Source organism: Myotis nattereri, assembly GCF_964212035.1.
Source record: "Myotis nattereri genome assembly, chromosome: 8".
Classification (NCBI taxonomy): domain Eukaryota; kingdom Metazoa; phylum Chordata; class Mammalia; order Chiroptera; family Vespertilionidae; genus Myotis; species Myotis nattereri.
This window is the reverse complement of record NC_138083.1, coordinates 36,667,509-36,693,177: the sequence shown is the minus strand read 5'-3', so window position 1 is coordinate 36,693,177 and position 25,669 is coordinate 36,667,509. Positions and strand designations below refer to the sequence as shown.

The following is a 25,669-nucleotide window of genomic DNA, read 5'->3' as shown; positions in this document are numbered from 1 at the left end:
GCAGAACCTCTCTGGAGATTGAGACCAGAACTTGGCTGGAGATCTTGGCTAGGCTGCTGATCAACTGAACGCTGCTTCTGTGTTGTTCCTTCCTCGCCGACTCCGTCCACACCTTTGGGGGCCCCTGGACCTGCTGGGGTTGGACCCCGGCATAAAAGGATGACCAAACTCTGGGAACTTGCAAGAAGGAAAATGGAAAAATGTGCTCCAAACCTTCTGAACGCTATAGTGCCCCAGGGTCCTCATTCTCACCTGGGATACTCTACAGGGCTGCAGCCACTGTGATGGTCCAGTGGATTGGATGGGAAAACTTCTGCACTGGGCTGGAGACGGAAGAGACCATGAGACTGTAACCACATCCCAAATGGCAGGGGAGAGAGCCCTGGCCGGCTGGCTCAGTTGGTTGGAGTGTCATCCCATACACCAAAAGGTTGCTGGTTTGATTTCCTGTCAGTGCACATGCCTACCTTGTGGGTTGGATCTTGGGTCCGGGCACATACAGGAGGCAACTGATGGTTGTTTCTCTCTCACATCCATCTCTTTCTCTCTCTTTCATCAATTAACATTCTCAACTGAGAATTAAAAAAATAACAACAATCCAAAATTCATGAATTTTTAGAAATGATAAGATTTCTGGAAATCTCGAGAGTGGCAGCTTTGGACAAATAAATGGAAGTAAGTTGTATCTTACACAACGAGCAGGGAACTAGTCTGGGAAACTCAGTATGCCTAATGGTAAAGGCTAAACATTCTTCATCCATCTTTATATATAAATACATACACTCATCAAATGTTGAGTCCCTGCCTTCATGTTTAATAAGGTGATTTTTAAAAATGATAATGTATTTAAGTGCTCCATACAGTCTTAGTACACAATAAGTGCTCAATAAATGCTGTTACTAAAACATTAATTAATTGCAGTAGCTGTAATAGCCACTGTCTTTAAGACACGTGGACCTGCGCCCCAGACTATATATATATTTCAGGATGCTCTTTGCCTCGGTTCCGCTACCAGTTGCATTCTGGGGCTTGTAGTTCGGAAGTGAGTGACTGAGTCATCAGCACGCAGGCGCAGTGACACGGATTCCCGGAAGAACCCCAGAGGCTCGCAGGATGAGCAGATGGTGGTGGCGGCTGCCGCGGCAGCGGTGTTGACAGGACACGAGCTCTATGCCTTTCCGGCTGCTGGCGCCGCTCGGCCTCTTGTGCTTGCTGCTGCCACTGCACCGTGGTGCGCCGGGCCCCGATGGCTCCGCGCCCGACCCCGCCCACTACAGGTGAAGCGGTCAGGCTCCTCGCCCTGACGCAGTCGGGGAATGGAAAGCAGCGAGCGGGTTCCTTCCTTGCCCTCTGCCCCAGGACCCCCGCCCTCATTTGCTCGGAATCCGCCTCTGGGCTCCCGGCAGAATCGGGGTGATTTCCACTTTCCGCCTATTTCGTGTCCTTTCCCCTGCTTGATTTCGTTTCTGCCCCTTATTTCTCCTAATCCTCACCAGGGAGCGAGTCAAGGCCATGTTCTACCACGCTTACGACAGCTACCTGGAGAATGCATTTCCCTACGACGAGCTGCGACCTCTCACCTGTGACGGGCATGACACCTGGGGCAGGTAGTGCGAAGGGTTGGCCGGGGTCTGGCAGTCCGGTTCTAGATGGGTGGGACTCTGGGACTGGTGGCTTGATGGTTTCCTTGCCGGATCCGGAAAAGCTCCTAGCCAGGGCGAGGCCGTGACCCCCCCCCCCCCCCGCCACCCCCCAAAATTCAGTCAGGCCAGCACCATCCGGATCCACCCAGCCTGGAAATCTGGATCCCGGAGTGGAGTAGCCTGGGTTAGCCTGGTGGGCTGAACCTTTGGACTCCAGCCACAAGAGTAACAGGCGCTGGTCATGGGGGCTTGGGCAGATCTCTGGAGTTGTGGAATACCTTGGAAAGGCTCCAGGAAGTAAGAGGACCCAACCCCTTCATTTCATAAGTGGACCAACAAACCAGGAGGGGATGTAACTCTCCCAGCCATGACACTTCTGAGCCTTTGTTGTTAGTGAAACTGAAACACACTTCTGCCATTATCCTCACACACTGACTGCTTCTTGAGATTTCAGCCCAAAATGTCACCGCAGCATCAGCTTCCCTGACCACCCACTCCTTCCAGGTCACTCTCACAAATCACTTATTCTTCTTAGCACTTCTCACTCTCTGATACTATCCTTTTTCACTTGGCTGCTAGGTTGTCTTTCTCACACTAGAATAAAAATCAGAGATGGAATTCTCTGTCTTGTTCTTTTTGAGTAAAGAAATCATTGCATTTAATTGAAGCTGACATTGATGAAACACTGTGGTAAGCATTTTACCTTTGTCATCTCATTTAATTCTCTTAACACTTATCTCCATTTTGCAAATGCATATGCTAAGGACTGGTCAAGTTAAGTAAAATCAACACAATTTGTGTTGGTTTTTGTTTTTTAGTTGAAAAAAAAGTAATACAAGCAAATGGTAAATTCAAGCAGTACAAGATCATATAAATAAAGGAAATAATCTTTCTTGAGTATCCTTCCGTAAATATTTTCAGTTTATATAATCATATAGACATCTTTTAAAATTAACATTTAAAAACATGTTTTTAAAAAATTTATTTTAGAGAGAGAGGAAGGGAGAGGGAGAGAGGATGGAAACATCAATGATGAGAGAGAATCATTGATCCGCTACCTCCTGCACACCACTTACTGGGATGAAGCATGTGCCCTGACTGGGATCGAACCTCAAACCAGGGACCTCTTGGTTCATGGGTCAGTACTCAACCGCTAAGCAACATCAGCAGGGCTCAAATTAACTTTTTAAAGGCATAACTTACACATAATAAAATACACCCATTTTAAGTACTTAGTAACCATTATCACAATCAACAAGTAGAACATTTCTGAGGTTCTGATATCACAGTCAAGTTATAGAATACCCTAAAAAGTTCTCTTGTGCCCCTTTATAGTTAATCTGTCTACCACCAGCAGCCCAAACAACTAATCTGCTTTCTGTCTATATGTCTCTCTTTTTTTAAAAAAAAAATATTTTTATTGATTTCAGAGAGGAAGAGAGAGGGAGAGAGAGATAGAAACATCAATGATGAGAGAGAATCATTGATTGGCTGACTCCTGCATGTCCCCCCTGGGGATCGAGTCTGCAACCCTGGGCATGTGCCCTTGACTGGAATCAAACCCGGGACCTTTGGTCCGTAGGCCAATGCTCTATCCACTGAGCCAAACCAGCCAGGCCTATATGTCTCTTTTTGACAATGCAGATATACTAGTAAACATATCACACTGCCTATTCCATATCTCGTCTTTGTCATTTAACAATGAGAGTACCTTAACATTAGCCAATAGAACTCTTTTTGTTAAAGAACTCGATAACAACCTCTATAGTTTTGTGTTCTTTGAGTGTGCTACAGTTTAATCACTTTTCAACTGGTGTGCATTTGGGTTATTTCTAGCTTTTTGCTGTTCTGAACTGACATGAGCATTCTCAGGCATACAGTTCTGTGTACTGAGAGAGAAGTTTTTAGGTGTGGAAAAGCCCTTACTCTTAGCTGCAGTCTCATCCTGTCTACCAATGAAGAGAAGAATGCCAGAGAATATAGGCAAGTGTGTAACATGTTAAGTCCCGGCCTGTTTTGTCTTCCGGACGGAAAGTATAGTGTCAGTCACCGGTGACTGACTGGGTGCTTAACATGTTAACTACAGTTGGGCTTATATCAGTCCCTTATCCCAGGTGCATTAAATGGGTCAGAGGTTCCTGGCAATTTTCACTATGGCTTTTCTGTTGTGACTGGAAGTGGGATAGGCAGAGGCATTGCTGTGCCTCATGTATTAGGTTTTTGGGTACTGATCTGGGGCAGTCTTGACATGTGGTGTTTGATTTTCTTATTAAGCTGGGATTTCTGTCCTTTGACAGCTTTTCTCTGACTCTAATTGATGCTCTGGATACCTTGCTGGTAAGTGTCTCCTCTATTCCTTTTCCTCTCGGCAGTTTGACTATTGGTGAAAAATGAATTCTTCACCTAGGTCAGTGATGGCGAACCTATGACACGCGTGTCAGAGGTGACATGCGAACTCATTTTTTTGGTTGATTTTCCTTTGTTAAATGGCATTTAAATATATAAAATAAATATAAAAAATATAAGTCTTTGTTTTACTATGGTTGCAAATATCAAAAAATTTCTATATGTGACACGGCACCAGAGTTAAGTTAGGGTTTTTCAAAATGCTGACATGCCGAGCTCAAAAGGTTTGCCATCACTGACCTAGGTCTTTTATTTTCAACTCATGATTCTGAACCATCAATTTCTGGTTGCCCTAGATAGAGGAAAATGATGAATTTCGAGTTTACTCAGGCTCATTTATTCAGCACATGTTTGTAGAACACAGAACTGTGATAGGCCTGTAGAACTCTGTTTAGTGGGGGATACAGAGACCTTGATGCCCTCCTTATTTTCAGAGGCTTACATTCTGATGGATATGTTCAGTGATAAAAATAATAGCAGTAATTAGTTAGTGTGTTATGTATGTGCTAAGCACTTTACATGTATTATCCTGTTTAATCCTTCCAGCAACCCTTTGAGGTAAGTACCTTTACTCCTTAACCACTGGGAGAGCCGATGCTTAAAGAGATAAAATGACTTGGCCAGTGTACGTAGCTCTGAAATGGAAGAGCAAGGACCTGAACCCTATTCTGTACGATTCTAGGCCTTAACTGTCATCCTTAAAGAAGCCACAAGAGAGGATTTAACCACTTTCCCCTATTTCTTTTTTTTTTTTAAATATATTTTATTGATTTCTTACAGACAGGAAGGGAGAAGGATAGAGAGTTAGAAACATCGATGAGAGAGAAACATCGATCAGCTGCCTCCTGCACACTCCCTACTGGGGATGTGCCCGCAACCAAGGTACATGCCCTTGACCAGAATCGAACCCGGGACCCTTGAGTCTGTAGGTCGACGCTCTATTCACTGAACCAAACCGGCCAGGGCCACTTTCCCCTATTTCATTATTTCTGGTTCTTTGTCAACACCTTTCATTTTTATAAATTAGTAATATTTACATGATTGTGATTACCTTGTAGATATAATTTAGCTTTTTTTCACCTTAGTGTTAATTTGTATGTACTCCTCCATTTAATGGCCAACTGTAGCCAAGCATAGTACTAAGCTCTGAAGTTACAATAGTGAGTTTTTAAAAAAGTATTTTTTTAATTGATTTCAAAGAGGAAGAGGAGAAAACAAAAAAATTAAGAACAACAACAAACAAACAAAAACAAAGAGGAAGGGAGAGGGAGAAAGAGAGAGAAACATCAATGATGAGAGAGAATCATTGATTGACTGCCTCCTGTACACCCCCCATTGGGGATCGAGCCTGCAAACCCAGAATTGAATTGCGACCTTATGGTGCATAGGTTGACGCTCAACACTGAGCCACACAGTTGGCCACAGTAGTGAGTTTAAATAGACACAGTCCCTGCTTTCCTGGAGTTTATGATTTTAGTGAGAGGGACAAAGAATAAAAGACTAATCCTAAAGGATGTGTAATTACAAATTGAGGAGAGTGCACTGTGGGAAAGGAACATGGTTCTTTGAGTGGTGATAACTAAAAGAAGTTGACCTAGACTGAGGAGGTCACAGAGGACTTCCCTAAGGTAATGAACTGATACTAAGTTGGGATCTGAAGGAGAAGCAAGTTTTGACTTGGGAAGTGGGGGAGGAAGGAGTATTCCAGGCAGAGAGAACAGCCTGTGCAAAGGCCTTATGGCAAAAGAGAGAGTATGGCAAGTGCAGTGAAATAAAGGAAGGCCAGTGTGTATGAGATGTTAGAAGGAAAAGGGAGAAGCAAATGGGGCTGGAGGGAGAGATGGGGACCGGGTGAGGTTCACAATGTTAAGGATTTTGATCTTTAATTTGAGATAATGGAAAGCCACTAAAATTTCTTAAGTGGAGGGCAGGAAATGATGAAATATCTGTTTTGAGCAGATCACTAGCTTCAATGTGGAGAAAGACTCATGTAATCATTCAACAAACATTTCTTGAGTAATTCCTTCATGGGCCATGTGCAGCACTCTGGGGGAATGTAGGAATGAGTGAGGCTCCTGTCCAGTCAAAGATACTCTTAATGTGGAGAGACACAGACGCCTAGAGAGTTGTGTGGATGAAGTTACTGGAGTCTTTTAAAGGAAGAACCAAAGGCTTCCTAGAGAAGGTGGCATTTACTTCTTCATTTAATGGCCAACTGTATGCCAAACGCAGTACTGAGCTCTGGAGTTACAATAGTGAGTTTTTTGGGTTTTTTTTAAAATATATTTTTATTGATTTCAGAGAGGAAGGAGAGGGAAAGAGAGAGATAGAAACATCAATGATGAGAGAGAATCATTGATTGCCTGTCTCCTGCACACCTCCTACTGGGGATCAGAATTGGGCCCACAACCCAGGCATGTGCTCTTGACTGGAATCGAACCTGGGACCCTTCAGTCTGCAGGCCAAGGATCTATCCACTGAATCAAACCAGCTAGGGCAGTGAGTTTTTTTTTAAATGTATATTTTTATTGATTTCAGAGAGGAAGGGAGAGGGAGAGAGAGATACAAACGTCAATGATGAGAGAGAATTATTGATTGGCTACCTCCTGCACACCCCCTCCCCCCCACTGGGGATCGAGCCTACAACCTGAGCATATGCCCTGACTGCGAATTGAACAGTGACCTCCTGGTTCCTAGGTTGACGCTCAACCACCAAGCCACACTGGCTGGGTCTCCCTTTTTGTTAGGAAAACAGAAGCTTTCCTAGAAGTACCCTCAGTGGTCTTATCAAGGCTCCGAATTGGCTGGGTAACACAATCACCTCTAGCAGCTAGAGTCTAAGACAGCAAGTATCTGGATTTCCAGCCTCTATGGTGGGAGGCTAAAAGGGTAAAGAAGATTGGGAATGATTGTTGGTCCAACCAACCCGCAGTATTTTCTACAAGCATGAATGTGAAGAAAAGGTTAAAAACAACAGACATTCACTGGCAAATAGCAAACTAAGATGTCCTTAATGTGCTCTATAGTCTATATTGTTTTTATACGGTTTTACATTGTTTAAATGGGTATTCTTGAATTGGTACCCAAGAATTTACCTAGCACTAGCCAGTTTGGCTCAGTGGATTGAGCGTCGGCCTGCAAACTGAAGGGTCCCAGGTTCGATTCCAGTCAAGGGCACATGCCCAGGTTGTGGGTTCAGTCCCTAGTGGGGCGTGTGTAGGAGGCAGATTCTCTCTCATTGATGTTTCTATCTCCCTTTCCCTTCCTCTCTGAAATCAATAAAAATAAATTTTTAAAAAAAGGATTTACCTAGCCAGTCTCTTGATGTTGGGTCTTTGTGAATTTTAGCTCTCAGTGTTTTCTTCACCTGTCATCAGTCCTAGAACAGAAACTGCAGGCCTTAAGTTGAATAAGTGAGGGCCACTCTGGCATAGGATCCCAGACTCTTTCTTTTTGTTAATCCTCCCTCACATGAGGATATTTTCCCATTGATTTTTAGAGAGAGTGGAAGGGTGAGAGAGAGACAGAAAGAGAGAAACATCCATGCAAGAAAGACACATCAATTGGTTGCCTCCTGCACACGCCCTGACTAGGGCTGGGGACCTGGGGATTGGGTCTGCAGCTGAGGTACATGCCCTTGACTGGAATCGAACCCGAGACCCCTTAGTCTCCAGGTTGAGGCTCTAGCTATTGAGCCAAACCGGTTAGGGCAGATTCTAGACTCTTATTCCAACATTTTCAATGCCTTCAAGCCTGAGATATCTTCATTGTCATGTCTCTCTTTCCTTCTAGATTTTGGGGAATGTCTCAGAATTCCAAAGGGTGGTTGAAGTGCTCCAGGACAACTTGGACTTTGATATTGATGTGAATGCATCTGTGTTTGAAACCAACATCCGAGGTAAGGGCTGCCTTTGGAAGTCCTATGGCCTTTGGAAGAAAACAGAGTGTGGATTCTTTGCCTCTGTATAAACCAGAAGGTGGTAAATCGGATCTTAATCCTACCAGACCTGAGGCCCTGAACCTAACTGTCCCCTATACCTGGGCTCCTGAGCATTCAAGTGAAAAAACCAACATGTTATAGAAAAATGTTAGTTACATGCAAACAAATGGTTAGAATAAGATGGAACTTGGAGACATTGTAGAAAATAGGTCTACCTTTCATCTACCTTTTATCTAGCACCAATATTCCACCTTTGTGTGGAAATTACCGAAAAATCGGTACAGCGGTCTGCTAGGGTTAAGGGCTGGCCCTACCAGGGCGCTTGGCCCAAGCCAGTGACGGACAGCTCTTCTTCCCTCTTGGCGGGTAGGGTGGGACGGCCTCAGTATGCCTCATCAGTTTCAGACAGAGAAAAGAGTGGAAAGGAATGTGCCAGGTTTGCTCACATGGTTAACATATATTTGGTGCTAGGCATATATATGTGTGTGTGTGTGTGTGTGTGTGTGTGTGTGTGTGTAGTGTGTGTATATATATATACACACACTACACACACACACACACACGCTAGTGGCCCGGTGCACAAAATTTGTGCACATTAAAAGGGAATTAATTAGAGGAAATATTTTAATATTGCTATTTGCCCTTTCTCTATAATAGAAGTGTCAGAGATGAAAGAAAATTAGTAAAATGTATATGAAAATCTCCCTCCTATCAAAGTCTGGGGCATGCCGCAGGACCCAGAGTCAAGTCCCTGCCCACCTGCGTGGGCCTCGAAATCGTGCAAGACCGAGACCGGCTACCCCACCCCTGTCAAGTCCTACAAGGCAGGGGGCACAGCCTCAGGTCCCCCGGCCCCGGCGTGAGGGTGCGAGGGCATGATGACCATTTGCATATTAGGTCTTTATTATATAGGATATAGTCATGAGCAAGAAAGATGTAATCCTTTGTTGCTTTCTTGGAGTTTATTATCTAGGAAGCACTACCCATATCTGTGATGATGGAAATGTTTTGTGTCTATGTTGTCCAGTGCAGTAGCCATGAGTCACATGTGGCTATTGAACATTTGAAATGTGCCTACTGCAACTGAACAGCTGAATCTTTAATTTAATTTTAATGAATTTAAATTTCAATAGTGACACCTGGTTAATGATTACTGTATTATACAGCACAAGTCTCAAGTATTAAGTTCCAAACCTGGTGGTCCATCATAACCACTTGGGTCCTTTAAAAAGTTCAGATGTCTTGGCTCCACTTTAAACCAATGAATTGTGATCTCTGGGTTGAGTCCTAGAATCAATTATTTAGCAGGTTTCCAATGACTCTTATGAAGCTAGCACATTCCTTATTTCCAGTGAACTTCTGGACCTCCAGTGGCTCAACAGCTGTCACCTCTGGATGGCAGTTATGTTTTTTGCCCCTTATTGTGCTCATCTTTATTTTGGATGTTTTTTTTTTACAATGAAAAAAAATAGAAAGGTGATAAATAAATTTATTAAAAGATCAGGTTGCAGAGGGACAGCATGGTATAAAATCCGGATTTAGGAATCAGTCCTGAGGCCATATTCATTGCTGTATCACACAATTCTGAGCCTGATTTGTCATCTGGAAATTAAGGTTGTCCTTATACCTTTGTTTCAGACATGAATATAATTATACCAGCTTTTTTTTGCTTGGCATTTGCCCTATATGTTTTTCTACCCTCTTACTTTCGATCTTTCTGTTTTTATTATTAGCTATATCTTTTGTATATTATCTTATATAATAAAAGGGTAATATGCAAATTGATCCTAACAGCAGAACTACCAGGAATGACCAGTCGCTATGATGCGCACTGATCACCAGGGGGCAGACGCTCAACACAGAAGCTGCCCCTTGGTGGTCAGTGCCCTCCCACAGGGGGAGTGCCACTCAGCCACAAGCTGGGCTGATGGTTGCGAGTGCAGAGGCAGTGGCAGGAGCCTCTCCCGCCTCCTGGGCAGTGCTAAGGATGTCTGACTGCCAGCTTAGGCCTGATCCTCAGGGGAGCGGGCCTAAGCTGGCAGGTGGACATCCCCCGAGGGCTCCCGGACTGCGAGAGGGCACAGGCCAGGCTGAGGGACAGCCCACCAAGTGCACGAATTTTCATGTACCGGGCCTCTAGTGTATTATATTTTGTTTATCCATTCTGAGTTTCTTAACTGAAATGTTTAATCCATTTATATTTATAATAATTACTGATATATTTACATTCATTTCTGTAGTATTAATTTTGTGTTATTTGTCATTTTCCTTTTACTAATTTAGATATTATGCATGATATCTAACTTTGAAATAGTTTTTTCTAGAAATTTTAACAAACATAACAAAGTCTAGAGTTAATGAAAATATTTATTCTCCTTCTAAGTAATATAAAACCTGACTCTGAGGATATCCTGACCTGTCTGCTATAATCATGTATTTTGAAGCCTTCCATACATTATTGTTACTCTATACAGTTAAAGTGTAGATTTATCAATATATTTACCACTTTTCTTACTATCTTTCTTTGTTATGCTTCAGACCTTACATCTGTGACCCCTTTCCTTCCATATGAAGTACTTTCTTTAGAATGTCCTTTAGTGTACGTGTCTTCTCTTTTTTTATTATTATGAACATATTTTTATTAATTTCAAAGAGGAAGGGAAAGAGAGATAGAAACATTAATGATGAGAGAAAAATCATCGATTGGCTGCCTCCTGCATGCCCTGCCCTGGGAATCGAGCCCGTAGCCCTGACCAGGAATTGAACCATGACTTCCTGGTTCATAGGTTGATGCTCAACCACTGAGCTACAGCAGCTGGGTGTGTGGGTGTATTCTTGGAAAACTTTCTCAGCTTTTGTTTGTACAGCGCTGTCTTTCTCACTGCATTTGTTTGGCCTTGGGAGGTATTTTTGTAGGACATATGGTTCTAGGTTGATAGTTATTTTCTGTTAGCACCTTGTAGAAAATTTTGTCTTCTGGTTTCATTGCCAATGTTAAAAAGTAATTTTCCAACCTAATTATTATGTCATTATAGATAACTGGTTTTATTTATGCTGGCAGCCCCTTTTAAATAATTTTTATTATGGGAATTTTCAAACATACATAAAAGTAGAGAAAATAGTATAATGAACTAGATGTACTCGTCCCTGAGCTTTAACAATCATGTTTACGTGGACTCTGACTGCTTTTGAGATATTTTTTTTCCTTTGGTGTTCTGTAATTTTACTGTGATATGTATAAACGTAGATTTCTTGTGGGGGGTTTGTTTGTTAATATTTTTTCATTGATTTTTTAGAGAGAGTGGAAGGGAGGGAGAGAGACAGAACAAGAAACATCGATGTGAGAGAGACACATCAATTGGTTGCCTTCCGCACACACCCCTGAGCGGGGCCAGGTATTGAACCTGCAGCTGATATACATGCCCTTGACTGTACTCGAACTCTGGATTCTTCAGTCCAAGGGCCAACACTCTATCCAGTGAGCTAAACCAGCTAGGGCTCTTTAAAAATATATATATATATTTGTATTGATTTCAGAGAGAGGAAATTAGAGGGAGAGAGATACTAGTAGAAACATCAGTGATGAGAGAGAATCATTCATTGATCGGCTGCCTCCTGCACACCCTCCACTAGGGATTGAGTCAGCAACCTGGGCATGTGCCCTGACTGGGGATCAACCATGACCTCCAGGTTCATAGGTGCCACACTGGCCGAGCAATGTGGATTTCTTTTTATTATCTTGCTTGAGATCTGAGAATTGGTGTCATTCATTAATTTTATAAAGTTCATAACTATTTTTCTCCTCGAAGATTGTCTCTCTTCTCTTTTTAGAACTCCAACCAGGTATATATACCTTCTTGCTGTATCCTCTAAATCCCTCTGTACTTTTTAAAAGTCATTTTGTCTCTTCATGTTGCTTTTTGGATAATTTTTGTGAGTTTGTCTTTAAGTCCGCTAATTCTTCAGATATATCATATCTGCTATTAAACCTATCTATGTGATTTTAAACTTCAATTACTATGTTTTTTCATTTTTAGGAATTCTACTTAGTTCTTTTATAAATAGGATTGCTCATTTTTATAATTTCTGCTACTTTTTCATATGTTCCAACCTTTCTTTTATTTCTTTAAACATGCAAGGTGGGGCAAAAGTAGGCTTACAGTTTTTTACATGGAAAATAATACAATAATTAATAAATAATAATACCAGAGTAACTCTTTGTTTCACATACTCACACTGTAAATCTCCTTTGGCCCAACCCTGTACTACACACAACAATTTTATATTCTGTGTCTGATAATTCCATTATCTGAAGTGTTGGTAAGTCTTGTTCTACTGTCATTTCTGCTAACTCTTACTCATAACACTTTGTTTCTTTGTATGTTTTGTGATTTATGTACTTTTTAAAATGTATACTCATTCCCTAGATTTCACCTGTGGGATTCTTTGAGGCCTGGGTGATGGTGGGTTCTTCCAGATACAGTTGTTCACTTCTGCCATGTAGCTGGAGGTACTATCTTCCAAACACCACTTTATGCCAAAGATTTGAAGTTTTCTAGACTACCTGGTTAGTATGAATTCAGGCTATAAAACTTAGTTAGAACCAGCTTGTAGTTACTAATTCTTAGGAGAAATATTTTTTTCTTTTACTTGGCATCAAGAGTTGAGGCATGAACTTTTCCTTACTGTACATACACTATGGGAGGTGTGCAGAGTTTACTTCTAATTTTTCCTTACACGGAGTATATAATTCTTTCAGATCCCAACTTTTATCACCCTCTCCACTCTGGGTAGTTCAATTCTTTGTCTTTTACTCCCCCTCTACCAGAAGAGGGGAAAAACTGAAGCTCAAGGTCACCAGGTTTTGTCACTGAGCCATTTAGGCTACCTATCTAGCCATATCAAATACAGAATGTTTGTGTCTTTTTATAGTTCCTAAAATGTTATGTTATAAATTGATATAGGTAAATTGATACTACTCGCCCCCTCTCCCCCTTTAGGTCTTGGTGGGGGATTGGGAGACAGAGCAACCAAGTGGAGTCAGACAGACCTGGCCCTACCACCTACTAGATTTTCCAGGGAAAGTCTCTTTGCTTCTCTTACCTTCAGTATCTTCATCTAAAGAGGGGACAGTAGTACCTAGTGTTTGGTAAACAGTAGGTACTAAAAAAACACCAGATAGCCATTGTCTTTTGTGGCCCACCAAGAGAACAAAACTCTGTAAACTTAACCCTGTACCAATATGTGGGATTAAGGAACTCGTCTTTCAGAGATGGCTCTAGCCCCTTCCCAGTGAGTCACCAGTGAGAGTGTTTAGGTTTAATTTGCACAAGGGAAACACTGGTCCTTGGGACTCTGACCTTTACTTTTTGTGCCATCGGTAGTGGTAGGAGGACTTCTGTCTGCTCACCTGCTGTCGAAGAAGGCTGGGGTGGAAGTGGAGGCCGGATGGCCCTGCGCTGGACCTCTCCTGAGTATGGCCGAGGAGGCAGCCCGAAAACTCCTCCCAGGTAAGACCCACACTGACATGGGGAGAGATGAAGTCCAGTGGGTACTGCTTCCCTTGTTGGAAATGAGAATGGCCATGCTGGCCATTATCAGATGTATCATTGGCGAATGTGTTCTCCCATTCAGTGGGTTGTTTTTTCATTTTGTTGATGATTTCCTTTGCTGTGCAAAAACTTTTTAGTTTGATGTAGTCCCATTTGTTTATTTTGTTTGTTTGTTTGTTTTCCTTGCCTGAGGAGATATATCAGAAAAAATATTGCTTTGAGAAATGTCTAAGATTTTATTGCCTATGTTTTCTTCTAGGATTTTTATGGTTTCAAGTCTAACATTTAGTCTTTCATACATTTTGAATTTATTCTTGTGTATGGTGTAAGAAGGTGGTCTAGTTTCTTTTTTTTTTTTTTGCATGTATCTAATTTTCCCAACACCATTTATTGATAATTTATTGATAGACTGTCTTTGACACATTGTATGTTCCTTCCACCTTTGTCAAATACTAATTGACCATAAAGGCATGGGTTTATTTTGGGGCTCTCTGTTCTGTTCCATATATATCTTTTTATGCCAGTACCATACTGTTTTGATTACTGTGGCCTTGTAGTATAGTTTTATATCAGGTAGCATGATTTTTCCAACTTTGTTTTTCTTTCTCAAGATCACTGTGGCTACTCAGGGTATTTTGTGGTTCCACATAAATTTTTGGAATATTTATTCTAGTGTTGTGATAAATGCCATTGGTATATTGATAGGGAATGCATTGAATCTATAGATTGCTTTGGGTAGTATGGACATTTTAATGATAGTAATTCTTTCTATCCATGAAAGTGGTATATGCTTCCACTTATTTGCATCTTCTTTAGTTTCTTTGGTGTTTTCTGAGTACAGATCTTTTACATCCTTGGTTAAATTTTTTCCTAGGAACTTTTTTTAAATGCAATTGTAATTGTTTTCTTACTTTCCCTTTCTGATAGTTTCATTATTGGTGTATACAAATGCAACCTTCTTTTGTATGTCATTTGGGTTGTTGTGATTTCTGGGTACTTATTCTATATCCTGCTACTTTACTGAAATCATTTATCAGTTCTAATAGTTTTTAGGTAGAATCTTTAGGTTTCTCTATATACACAGTATCATGTCATCTGCAAATAATGACGATCTTACTTCCTCCTTTCCAATTTAGATGCCTTTTATTTCTTCTTCTTTCTGATTGCTGCTGCTAGGACTTCCCGTATTATGTTGAATAAGAGTGCTGAAAGTGGACATCCCTGTCTTGTTCCCAGTCTTAAGGAAAACACTTAGTTTTTGCCCATTGAGTATGATGTTGCCTATTGATTTGTCATATATGGTCTTTATTACATTGATGTTTGTGTTCCCTTTATTCCCACATTGTTGAGAGTTGGTTGTTTTTTTTTAATTATAAATGGGTGCTGGATTTTATAAAATGTTTTTTTCTGCCTCTATTGATATGATTATATGGTTTTTATTCTTCATTTTGTTTATGTGGTATATCACATTTATTGATTTGTGGATATTGTACCAACCTTGCATCCCTGGAATAAATCCCATTTCATCATGGTTCATGGCCTTTTAATGTATTACTGGATCTGGTTTGCTGATATTTTGTTGAGGATTTTAGCATTTATGTTCATCAGAGATATTGGCCTATAATTTTCTTTCTTTGTAGTGTCTTTATCAGATTTTGGAATTAGGATAATAGTGGCCTTATAATGAACGTGGGAGTTTTCCCTCCTCTTGAATAGTTTGAGGAGGATAGGTTCTTCTTTGATTGTAAAATTCAACTGTGAAACCATCTGGTTTAGGACTATTGTTTGTTGGAATTTTTTTATTACTGCTTCAGTTTCATTAGTTGTAACCTGTCTATTCAGAGTCTCTGATTCTTCCTGATTCTGTTTTGGAAGATGGTATGTTTCTAGAAATTTATCCATTTTATCCAGATTATCCAGTTTGTTGGCATATGTTTGTTTGCAATATATATTTTTTTACAATTCTTTGTATTTCTTTGATGTCAATTATTCTTCACTTCTGATTTTATTTTGGTTCTCTCTATTTTTTTAAAATTCTTCATTGCTTAAAGTATTACATATGAATCCTTTTTCCCCCATTGACCTCTCCCTGCTTGTTCCCACCCTTCCCCCCCTCCCGCATAAGCCCTCACCCCCCCTCACTGACTGTGTCCATGGGTTATGCTTATATGCATGCATACAAATCTTTCGGTTGATTTCTCCCCGGACTCCCCCCTCTCTCCTCTCCCCTTGATGAGTCTCGTTAAAGCTTTGTCAAACTTGTTTATCTTTCCAAAGAAACCAGCTCTTGGTTTCATTGATCTTTGTTTAAACTTTAAAAATATATATCTTTTTATCATTTATTTATTTATTTTAAAATCTTTAGTGTTGAAAGTATTACAGATGTTACCTTTGTTTGTTTCTCACCCCCCCCCCCGACCCCCTTCACCCCCCCCCCCCCCCCCACACACACACACACCTCTCCCAGGCCTTCACTATTGTCTGTGTCCATGGGCTATGCATGTAAGTTCCCTGGTTAATCACTTCCCACACCCCACCCTCACCCCCACCTTCCCTCTGAAATTTGTCAGTATATTCCACGCTTCTATGTCTCTGGATCTATTTTGTTCATCAATTTATTTTTTTCATTAGATTCCACATATAAGTGAGATCATGTGTTACTTATCTTTCTATGACTGGCTTATTTAGCTTAGCATAATACTATTTTTCTTGAGGAAGGGAATGGGAGAGAGAGAGATAGAAACATCAATGATGAGAGAGAATCATTAATCGACTGCCTCCTGCACACTCCACACTGGGAATCGAGCCTGCAACCCGGGCATGTGCCCTGACCAGGAATCAAAGACCTTCTGGCTCATAGGTCAACACTCAACCACTGAGCAACACTGGCCAAGCTCATTGATCTTTTGTGCTGTTTTTATAGACAGTATTCTGTTTATTCCCTTTCTTTTACTTTGGGCTTTGTTGGTTGTTCTTTTTCAAGTTCCTATAAGTGTGAAGTTAGATTGTTTATTTGAGATTTTTCTTGTTTCTTGAGGTAGACTTGTAATGCTATGAATTTCCCTCTTAGGACTGCTTTCACTATGTCCCATAGATTTTGGGTTGTGTTCTCGTTTTCATTTGTTTCAAGGTACCTTCTGATTTCTTCCTTGGTCTCATTGTTAACCCATTCATTGTTTAGGGACATTGGGTTTTGGGGAGGCATGAAGCAGGGTCAGAAAGGAGAAAGTGCGTGGAATGAGAGGGACTTGTTTTTAGCTAAGTTGTGTGCAGGGCTGCAAGCCAAGCCTCAGTGTGTTTGTTTGGCAGGGCAGTAGCTGGCCTCGGCAGCATCAGCCGGACACTCTGTTCCCTTCAGGGTGTGGCGCAGGCTTAGGGCTAGTCATATCCAAACACACCACACTGTGCTTCTCACCAGCCTCTTAGCCATCTATCTCACTTCTCCCTTTCACACAGTACTTGCCTCTCATCCCCAGGGAAGAGCTGAGGAGAGTGAGTGATCTGGGCTCAGGTCGACTGATGGCCTGAGTGTCTCCTTACAAACATCATGTCCAGTGTGACTCATCCCTAGAGGAAACTCTGCCTGGTTGCTCCCTTCACTTGTATGTCATTTAAGAAAATTTTGTATTGGGAAATATCCATATTGAAAAGTACATATTGGAACAAATACCAGTGTATCTACCATTCAGGTCATGAAATAGGATTTTGTCACTCCCCCTGTGTTTCACATTGCCTGATTTTTCTGAAATATTCCTTGAAGCTCTTCTTGCTCTCATTCTCCTTGCTTGCCACTTGTGCCTGTCAGATGGCCAGTTTCTTGTCTACAGCATAGTTGCTGAACCTTGTAGTTCTTGGAAATTTTAATGACTTTGTTAATGTTTTGGTGACGCACAGGTTGCTCTGGGTTGTTTGACCTTTTGGTCCGGAGAGGAAATCTCTGCCTCTGGCTGCCTGTCTTGTTCCTTCCCTTAAATCGGAAAGTACTAGGATGGGGTGGGCAGAGCATAGGGCTTGTGGGGAGAGGGACAGGGAATGGGACCATGGCAAACATTCCCATTCCAGCTCTGTTTGGCTCTCTGTGTGTGACCTTTGAGTCACTTCTTTGCAAGCATGACTTTTCCTACCTGTAAATTGAGGGTTGGACCACCTCATCAGTTTAGTGGTTTATGTCCATTAAAAAAAATAATTTGGCCCGTAAACTCCTTATGTAAAGTTAGGATCTTAAATTGGCTTCTGTGTTTAGATCTGCAGATATGTTTCATTTGCTCAAAATAGTGTTTAAAAAGTATAGGAGGAGAATCAGAAGATACAAACTTCCAGTTACAAGATAAATAAGAATTGGGGATGTAATATACAACATGATGACAACAGTTAACACTGCTCTATGATGTATTTGTAAGTTGCTAAGAGAGTAGATCCTAAAAATTCTCATCACAAGGAAAAAACAAATTTTTTTTTCTTTTTGTATTTATATGAGATCATGGAGGTTAAGTAATCTTTTTTTTTTTTTTTTAATTTCAAATGAGTCCAGGTGATTTTAGAGCACATTTATTTATTTATTTTTAATATATTTTTATTTATTTCAGAGAAGAAGGGAGAGGGAGAGAAATATCAATGATGAGAGAGAATCCTCGATCGGCTGCCTCCTGCCTGCCCCACACTAGGGATTAAGCCTGCAACCCGGGTACATGCCCTGACCGGGAATCAAACCATGACCTCCTGGTCTATAGGTTGATGTCAACCACTGAGCCTCGCCGGCTGGGCTTAACTAATCTTATTGTGGTGATTATTTCACAATATATGTAAGTCAAGTTATGCTATATACCTTAAAATTATACAATGCTGTATGTCAACCATATCTCAATAAAACTGAAAGAAAAAATTAAAAAGTATCTCAGTGGCTTCTAATGGGGCATGCTCTTTAGGGTGCCACAAGCCCCCCACTCCCCATGGCCTAAGCTGTGCCTGCTTCACACTAAGTTGCCTGCCTGGCCTCTGAAGGCAAAGTGTAAAATAAGTACAAATAGTGCTGCTGTATCTAAAGTGAGCATGTGTGGCGTGTGACAACCTAGAGGGGCAGCCCCTGCTTTCCTCCTCATCACGGGCGAGAGCTCGAGGGTCATGTGGAGCAGTGTTTGCCAGCATCTGGCTTAGGCGGCCACTAAGGGTCCTCCAGTGACATGTTTCCTTCTCTGGCTCAGTCTCTAGCAGGTCGCCCAGGAAATAAAGAGGGACGTGCTGGCCAAGGCCTCAGGCTTCAGGGCTGTATCCAACCATCTCTACCTCTCTGCTCCTGACTGGGGTCATAATTTTGTGATTGTTCAGCCTTTCAGACTCCCACCGGCATGCCATATGGAACAGTGAACCTGCTTCATGGTGTGAACCCGGGAGAGACCCCTGTCACCTGTACGGCAGGGATCGGGACCTTCATTGTGGAATTCGCCACCCTGAGCAGCCTCACTGGTGATCCTGTGTTTGAAGACGTGGCCAGAGTGGCCCTGATGCGTCTCTGGGAGAGCCGGTCGGATATTGGGCTGGTAGGTTGGCTGCACCCTTCCTGTCTGAGTCAAGTCACCACCTTGGCCCCTGCTTGCAAGGGTCAGGGTTCTGAGCAACAAGTTGCAATCCAGCCAAAGGCAACTTGAGGTGACCTCAGGAGTGGACCAGGACTCAGGCTCATGACACTGAAAGTAGACTAAGCATCCAATTCATATTCTGGCACAGAGGGAAAGAGAGCATGAGAGAACATACTCTGTGGGGAAAGGGGCTTTGTGTTAAACAATGACTTTGAATTTTTCCAGTTGCTAAGGAGTGGGTTATATGCTTTATGCCCCTGACTCATTTGGTGACCTTAGATTGTCAGGTCTGAGAGATTATGAATGGTTATTCCATGAAAAAATGATTACCAGTCAATTAAGTTTGGGAATTCTATATATAGTATTTTTTGGGGGAGAGTCATAATGAACATGAGCAGGTTAAAGGTTATTAAATCCTATGATAAATAAATCTATTAACTTTGCTTAACTCAACATTTACCAAACCATATGACCCCAGAGCTTCCCTTTCCTATCTAATACCTATTAACCCATGGAAACTTAACACACTTGGGCCAGTTGATCTCTAAGGTCAGTTTCAGCTCCTAAACTGGATAATCCAGTGAAACTTACAGTAATTGAGCCAAAGCTGTCCAGGAAATAGCATTAGCTTTAGTCAGAACTTGGTTTGAGCCCAGACCTTGCTTCATCAAAACTGTGTGACCCTGAGCAAGTCACTTAACCTGTCTGATCCTCAGTTGCTTCAGCAGTGATGATGATGTATTAATATCTCCTTTGCTGAATTGTTGTAACTTACAAAGACTATTGACTGAAAGTGATTCAGGTAGAGGCGCATTTTTATGCAAAGTCTAGTTCTAAGCTTGAAAAGTGAAACTTGCCCAGCCAGCATGGCTCAGTGGTTGAGCATCAACCTATGAAACAGGAGGTCATAGTTCGATTCCCAGTCAGGGCACATGCTCGGGTTGTGGGCTTGATCCCCAGTGGTGGGATGCAAGAGGCAGCCAATCAATGATTCTCTCTCATCATTGATGTTTCTATCTCTCTTTCCTTTTCCCTTCCTCTCTGAAATCAATAACAATATATTTTTTTTAAAAAGAAAAGTGAAACTCTGGTGAGGAATCCTTGAAAATCCCTTAAGAAGATGCCCTACTGAAAACCTATAGGAACTGTTAAGTCCAACATGGGCAGTTTTTTGTGTAGTCCTGGAACCATAGTGGATTCTGGGTGCCCTGCTCATATCCTCTCAGCCCTTTCCATTTTCATGTACGCTGACCTGTCTTCCAACCACCATCATCTGTGTCTCTTTGCTTACCAGCTTTTTCTGGTGTCTGGATCCTGCTGTTTACGACAGGAAGAACCAGGACTTAATACTAACCCTGGAGCAATTCTCAATCAGTGACTAATACTGATGGGAATTTGTGGATAATCACCCCAATTCTCCACCCTTCAGGTGAAATAATGCTGAGACTCCTGCTCTATATTGACTCTCAGAGCTTCCTCTTGGGATTGAGCTCCAGTTCCCATGGTGGTAGCTTGCCTGATGGCGCACCCTTTATGGGCTGTGTCCCTTCCCTACCTCCCTTTCCCCTTCCTCTACTGGTGTTTTCAGGGACTCACCTTCAAAATCAACTACTTTCAGTCTTCCTTGCTGAAGGTCTATTCTCTGGGAGACCCAAACTAACACAGCAGTTAGTAGTCTCTTAGATTGAGTAACAGATGAAGTTATCAATCTCCATCAGGGTCTAAGTTATATGGACAATATACTTCTGTTGGGGAGCACAAGAGACTTGGTTGGAAAGTTGTAAGGAGGACATTCTGATAAAAGGGAAGTGTGTGGAAGGCCGCCTGCCCTGTTTATCAGAATTCCGACTTAGGGGAGGCTTAAGGGAGTGTCAAAGGCGGTGCCCCTTATTATTCCTTAACCTTTCCAAACAAGCCTGTGCATATGCAGACCCCCGGGTGTTTACTGGAATCCTTATGCTTAATCCCTGGATGCCCTTGCCTAGAGGACAATGTAAACATGTGTCCTCCCAAGATTACTCACCCTACTGATTGTATCTAAAAATAAAAATTCCAATAAAGGCCTAACGAGGTAGGCAATAGAGGCTGCTCTGGCTACTAAAGCCAGGGGCCCCTTAACTCTCTCTTGCACAGTCAGATTGTGTCTGAGTAATCTGTTCATCTGTCGTTCAGGGGCTTCTGGGGAACCCCGGCATATTTCTTCATTTAAATGTTTTAGATTTTATTTTAAAATGGTTTTATGAGTCACATGGTGTACAAGTCAAAGGATACAAAAAAGGTACCCAGTGATATCTGTGAAGTCTCCTCTGAATCTTGCCCCTTTCCTCTCCTTACAAGCAATCACTCCACTGGTTTCTTGGTTGTACTCCCTGAGTTGTCTTATGGAAATATGTAAAGTATGTCTTGTGTATTTAGACACTGTGATCACATGCAGAGTTCTGAGAAATCTGAGACAGATTGTGGGAACAGCAAGTTCTTATCTCCCAGCTCACACTCACTCTAGAGAGGGCATAAACCTCCAAATCATTGTTCTTTTTCATTGTGGATATTAAGTCCTCGTAAATATGCATGACATGCACCTCCACTGTACAGATATGGAGGAAAGCTGGCCATGGTCCAGCCTTGCATCTCACTAGGCAGTAAGGGATGTGGGGAGATGCTTGTTTTGTTTTGGCCCCTCTTTTGGTACTATCTGTCTCTCTCCTAGGTTGGCAACCACATCGACGTGCTCACTGGCAAGTGGGTGGCCCAGGACGCAGGCATCGGGGCTGGTGTGGACTCCTACTTTGAGTACCTGGTGAAAGGAGCCATCCTGCTGCAGGATAAGAAGCTCATGGCTATGTTCCTAGGTAAAGGCAGGATAACGGGGCTTTCCCCATGATTGTTCCTATTGACATGTGGTTTATTTATAAACCTTCAGTTGCCCCCAAGTGCCTAGAGAATCAGCCCTGAATACCTGAGTCTGCATTCAAAGCTGTCATGGATGTGCACTGTCCACGCGATGCCCACTACACCTCTTGTCACCTTCTTGCCCAGAGCCAGCTGAATTGTACTGCGTTCTCTGTGTATGGCCCTGGAGATCTTATTTCTTGGCCATTGCACATGTGTTTCCTTTGCCTGGAATACCTTTTATCCTGTCTTCATGTGCCAAAATTCTATTTATCCTTCAAGGCCCAGCTTAAATGTCACGTTGCCAAGAAGTAGCTTAAGCCTTCCTCAGAATTTATGGCCTTCAGCCTCTCTCTTACAGTCAACTGTCATCCACAGTTCCAGCATCCATGCCATATTCATCTTTGCATTTCCCACAATGCTTTGCATGAGGTAGGGCATAGATTAATGCCTGTTGAATACAAACATTTTACCCTCCAGGCTCTTAGACACTAATAATAATGATATTGAGGAATTGTTGGACACCTAATAATTGTTACTATAGCTACCATTAATTTGTTCAGCAAATATTTGAGTACCATTGATGTGTCAAGCACTGTGCCAAGCACTGAACATAGACTATTTTATTTATTCCTTACAACACTATTTGAGATTCTTATTTATTTGCATGTGTATTTGATACTTCATTCATTCAGATAGTATTATGCATATTTATTATGACTGTTGCCCTGGCTGATGTGGCTCAGTTGGTTGAGTGTTGTCCCATGCACTAAAAGGTTGCCAATTCAATTCCTGATCAGGGCACATACTCAGGTGTCGGGTTCGATTCCTGGTCGAGTGCCTGTGGGAGGCAATTGATTGATGTTTCTCTCTTACATCAATGTTTCTCTTTTTTTTCTCTCTCCCTCTGCCTTCCTCTCTCTCTCTTTAATATATATCAATATCAATATTATATACTATCTTAGTGTTGGGGATTCTGAAACCAATAAAAAAAAAAAGCCCTGGCCCTCATGGATTTACAATTTAGGGGGAGGTATAAGTTAAAGTTCCCAGTAGGATGTAAGCTCCCTGAGGGCTGAGAGCTTTCTTAGTCTTGTTTTCCAGCTCTGGGTACCTGGCATATAGAAGGTGCTCAGTGAATATTGTTGGATGAATAACTGACTGAACAACCCTATGAGGTATATAACATTACTCTCCCTACTTTACAGATAATTAGCCTGAGGCTTAAGAGGGAAAAACTTGCCTAAAGTCACAGCTAGCAAGTGGTAAAGCTGGAGTTAAAATTTGAGCCTGGAAGTTTGACTCTAGACCCCATGCTTCTTCCTCTCTGCCTCATTACATCCTAATCTGCTTTGAGGCTAGACCATCGTATATAATTCTTCAAAAGTTTACGTCCATGCTTCTGTTGCCAAGGGCTGCCTGTTGTTTCCGTAATCACTGACATATCCATTATTCCATCTCCACTGCAGAATACAACAAAGCCATTCGGAATTACACCCGCTTTGATGACTGGTACCTGTGGGTGCAGATGTACAAGGGGACTGTGTCCATGCCAGTCTTCCAGTCCTTGGAGGCCTACTGGCCTGGTCTTCAGGTAGGAATGATCAGAGAGGGTGGTCATTTTCCTATGGAACTGGCAAAGCAAGCTCATGCTGATGTAAAAGTCAAAGAAGATAGTTTAGTTGCTTGAGTACTTTTTTTTGGAGGGATGGCTTGGGAATGGAAGAGAGATTTAAGATTCTGTCTCACTAAATTTTCCAAGGGGAGCTTTAAGGTTTCAGGAACCTAACTTCCAGTTTGCTGTGGATTGTTGTTAATATAAGGTAGAGAGTGTCCTTCCAGGCTGGGCAGTAACAGACATTGGCCACAGCTGTTTCTCCACTGGACATTTCTGTCAAACCTCATTCTTGACAGCGGGCCTGAGAAAGGGCGTGAAAACATCTGGGACTGCTGTGTCTGTCATCATTTTGTTTTTCTATTACACGGTCTGAGACTTGTAGCTGGAAGGGATTTTTAAAAAAATATATTTTATTGATTTTTTACAGAGAGGAAGGAAGAGGGATAGAAAGTTAGAAACATCGATCAGCTGCCTCCTGCACACCTCCCACTGGGGATGTGCCCGAAACCAAGGTACATACCCTTGACCAGAATTAAACCCGGGACCTTTCAGTCCGCAGGCTGACGCTCTATCCACTGAGCCAAACAGGTCACGGCTGTAGCTGGAAGGGATTTTAGAGCCCATCTAATCAACCCCCTAGGTGTACCAAAATATTTTTATAAATTAGTGTGGGGTTTTTTTTAATTTAAAGAAAAGGTAATAACATGGATGTAGTGGTAAATTTGAAAAGTGCAATAGGGAATACCTTGTAAAGTAAGTCTTAAGCCCCCACCTTCAGACTCTCTCCCTAATCCAGCCCCTATTATCTGTTTTCTGTATATCTTTCCAAAAATCCATATCCATAAATATATGAATATTTATATCCCTCTTTTTTCTTTCTATATATAGGACATATATATATTCTTTTTTCACTGGTTATATCTTAGAGATCATCCTTTATTGATATCACATATTTAGTTTTACCTTTTTTTGCTATTGTTGTTAATCCTCACCCAATGATATTTTTCCCCATTGATATTTAGAGAGAGGGGAAGGGAGAGAAACATCAATGTGAGAGAGACACATCAATTGGTTGCCCCCCAAACCTGCAATCCAGGCATGTCCCCTTGACCGGGAATCAAACCCTCAACCTTTTGGTGTGTATGCTGATGCTCCAACAGTGTGCCATTACGGCCAAGGCAAGTTTTACCTTTTTGAAATAGCTGCATATATTCCATTGAATAGGGAGACTGTAGTTTATTTAACTAGTCCCCCATTATGTACTTTTAGCCAGCCCTCTTACTAAACAGATAGGGCAACAGGCTCAGAGAGAACTTATCTATATATATATAAAAGGCTAATATGCAAAGTGTCCCCTCGGGAGTTTGACCAGGAGATCGGGAATTCGATTGCTCGCTATGACATGTGCTGACCGTTGGGGGTGGTGCGGAACGAAGGAATGCCCTGGCTAGCAGCCAGGGAAGGAAGGCCTCGGTCAGCTCTGATCACCGGCCAGGCCTAGGGACCCTACCCATGCATTAATTTTGTGCATCAGGCCTCTAGTTGATAATATTAAATATTGGCCAGTTCTCTTAGGATCCTCAAATTTTATTGCTTAAGTGCCCCTCTAGAAGAATTTTGAAAAACTAAAGTGCCCCTTGGATATTTGTTATCTTACGTGTTTGAATAGTTGTATACCATCCATTCCCTTTTCTCCTTGAACTCATATTTCCACTCTAGGCCCCAACAGAATTTAATCCTAATTATTATAGTTTATGCTGAAAAATTTTATTGATACTCTATCATATGTCTCTGTAACAAAATTTGAATATAGTACATATAAATTAAAAACATTAAAAAATTCCCTGTGACCATAGGCTCTGAGTATTCAATTTCTTTTCTTCTGGATTTAGTTATTATTAATTTATAAATGATTAAGATATCATTAATAGCTTAAAATATTTTAATAAATAATTATAAAACCTAAAAGCAATTTTGTTGGAAAGGTATTTCTTAATGAGTTTTGGGGGCTCTCTTATTTCTAAGTAGTACATAATATGTATGAA

At 41.7% G+C, this 25,669-nt stretch overlaps 1 protein-coding gene across 1 annotated transcript in view; it reads left to right on the top strand.

Moving 5' to 3' along the window:
• Positions 1–1,076: 1,076 nt before the first annotated feature.
• The window catches only part of LOC308523270 (ER degradation-enhancing alpha-mannosidase-like protein 2), a 32,126-nt gene continuing 7,533 nt past the window's right edge, over positions 1,077–25,669 (top strand). Inside the window, exons 1-8 of the mRNA XM_081097029.1 lie at positions 1,077–1,277; positions 1,497–1,607; positions 3,941–3,980; positions 7,842–7,947; positions 13,374–13,499; positions 18,867–19,078; positions 21,825–21,966; positions 23,476–23,600. Coding sequence (XP_080953155.1) covers positions 1,171–1,277; positions 1,497–1,607; positions 3,941–3,980; positions 7,842–7,947; positions 13,374–13,499; positions 18,867–19,078; positions 21,825–21,966; positions 23,476–23,600 — 969 coding nt within the window. The 5' untranslated portion in view covers positions 1,077–1,170. The remainder of the gene's footprint in view (positions 1,278–1,496; positions 1,608–3,940; positions 3,981–7,841; positions 7,948–13,373; positions 13,500–18,866; positions 19,079–21,824; positions 21,967–23,475; positions 23,601–25,669) is intronic.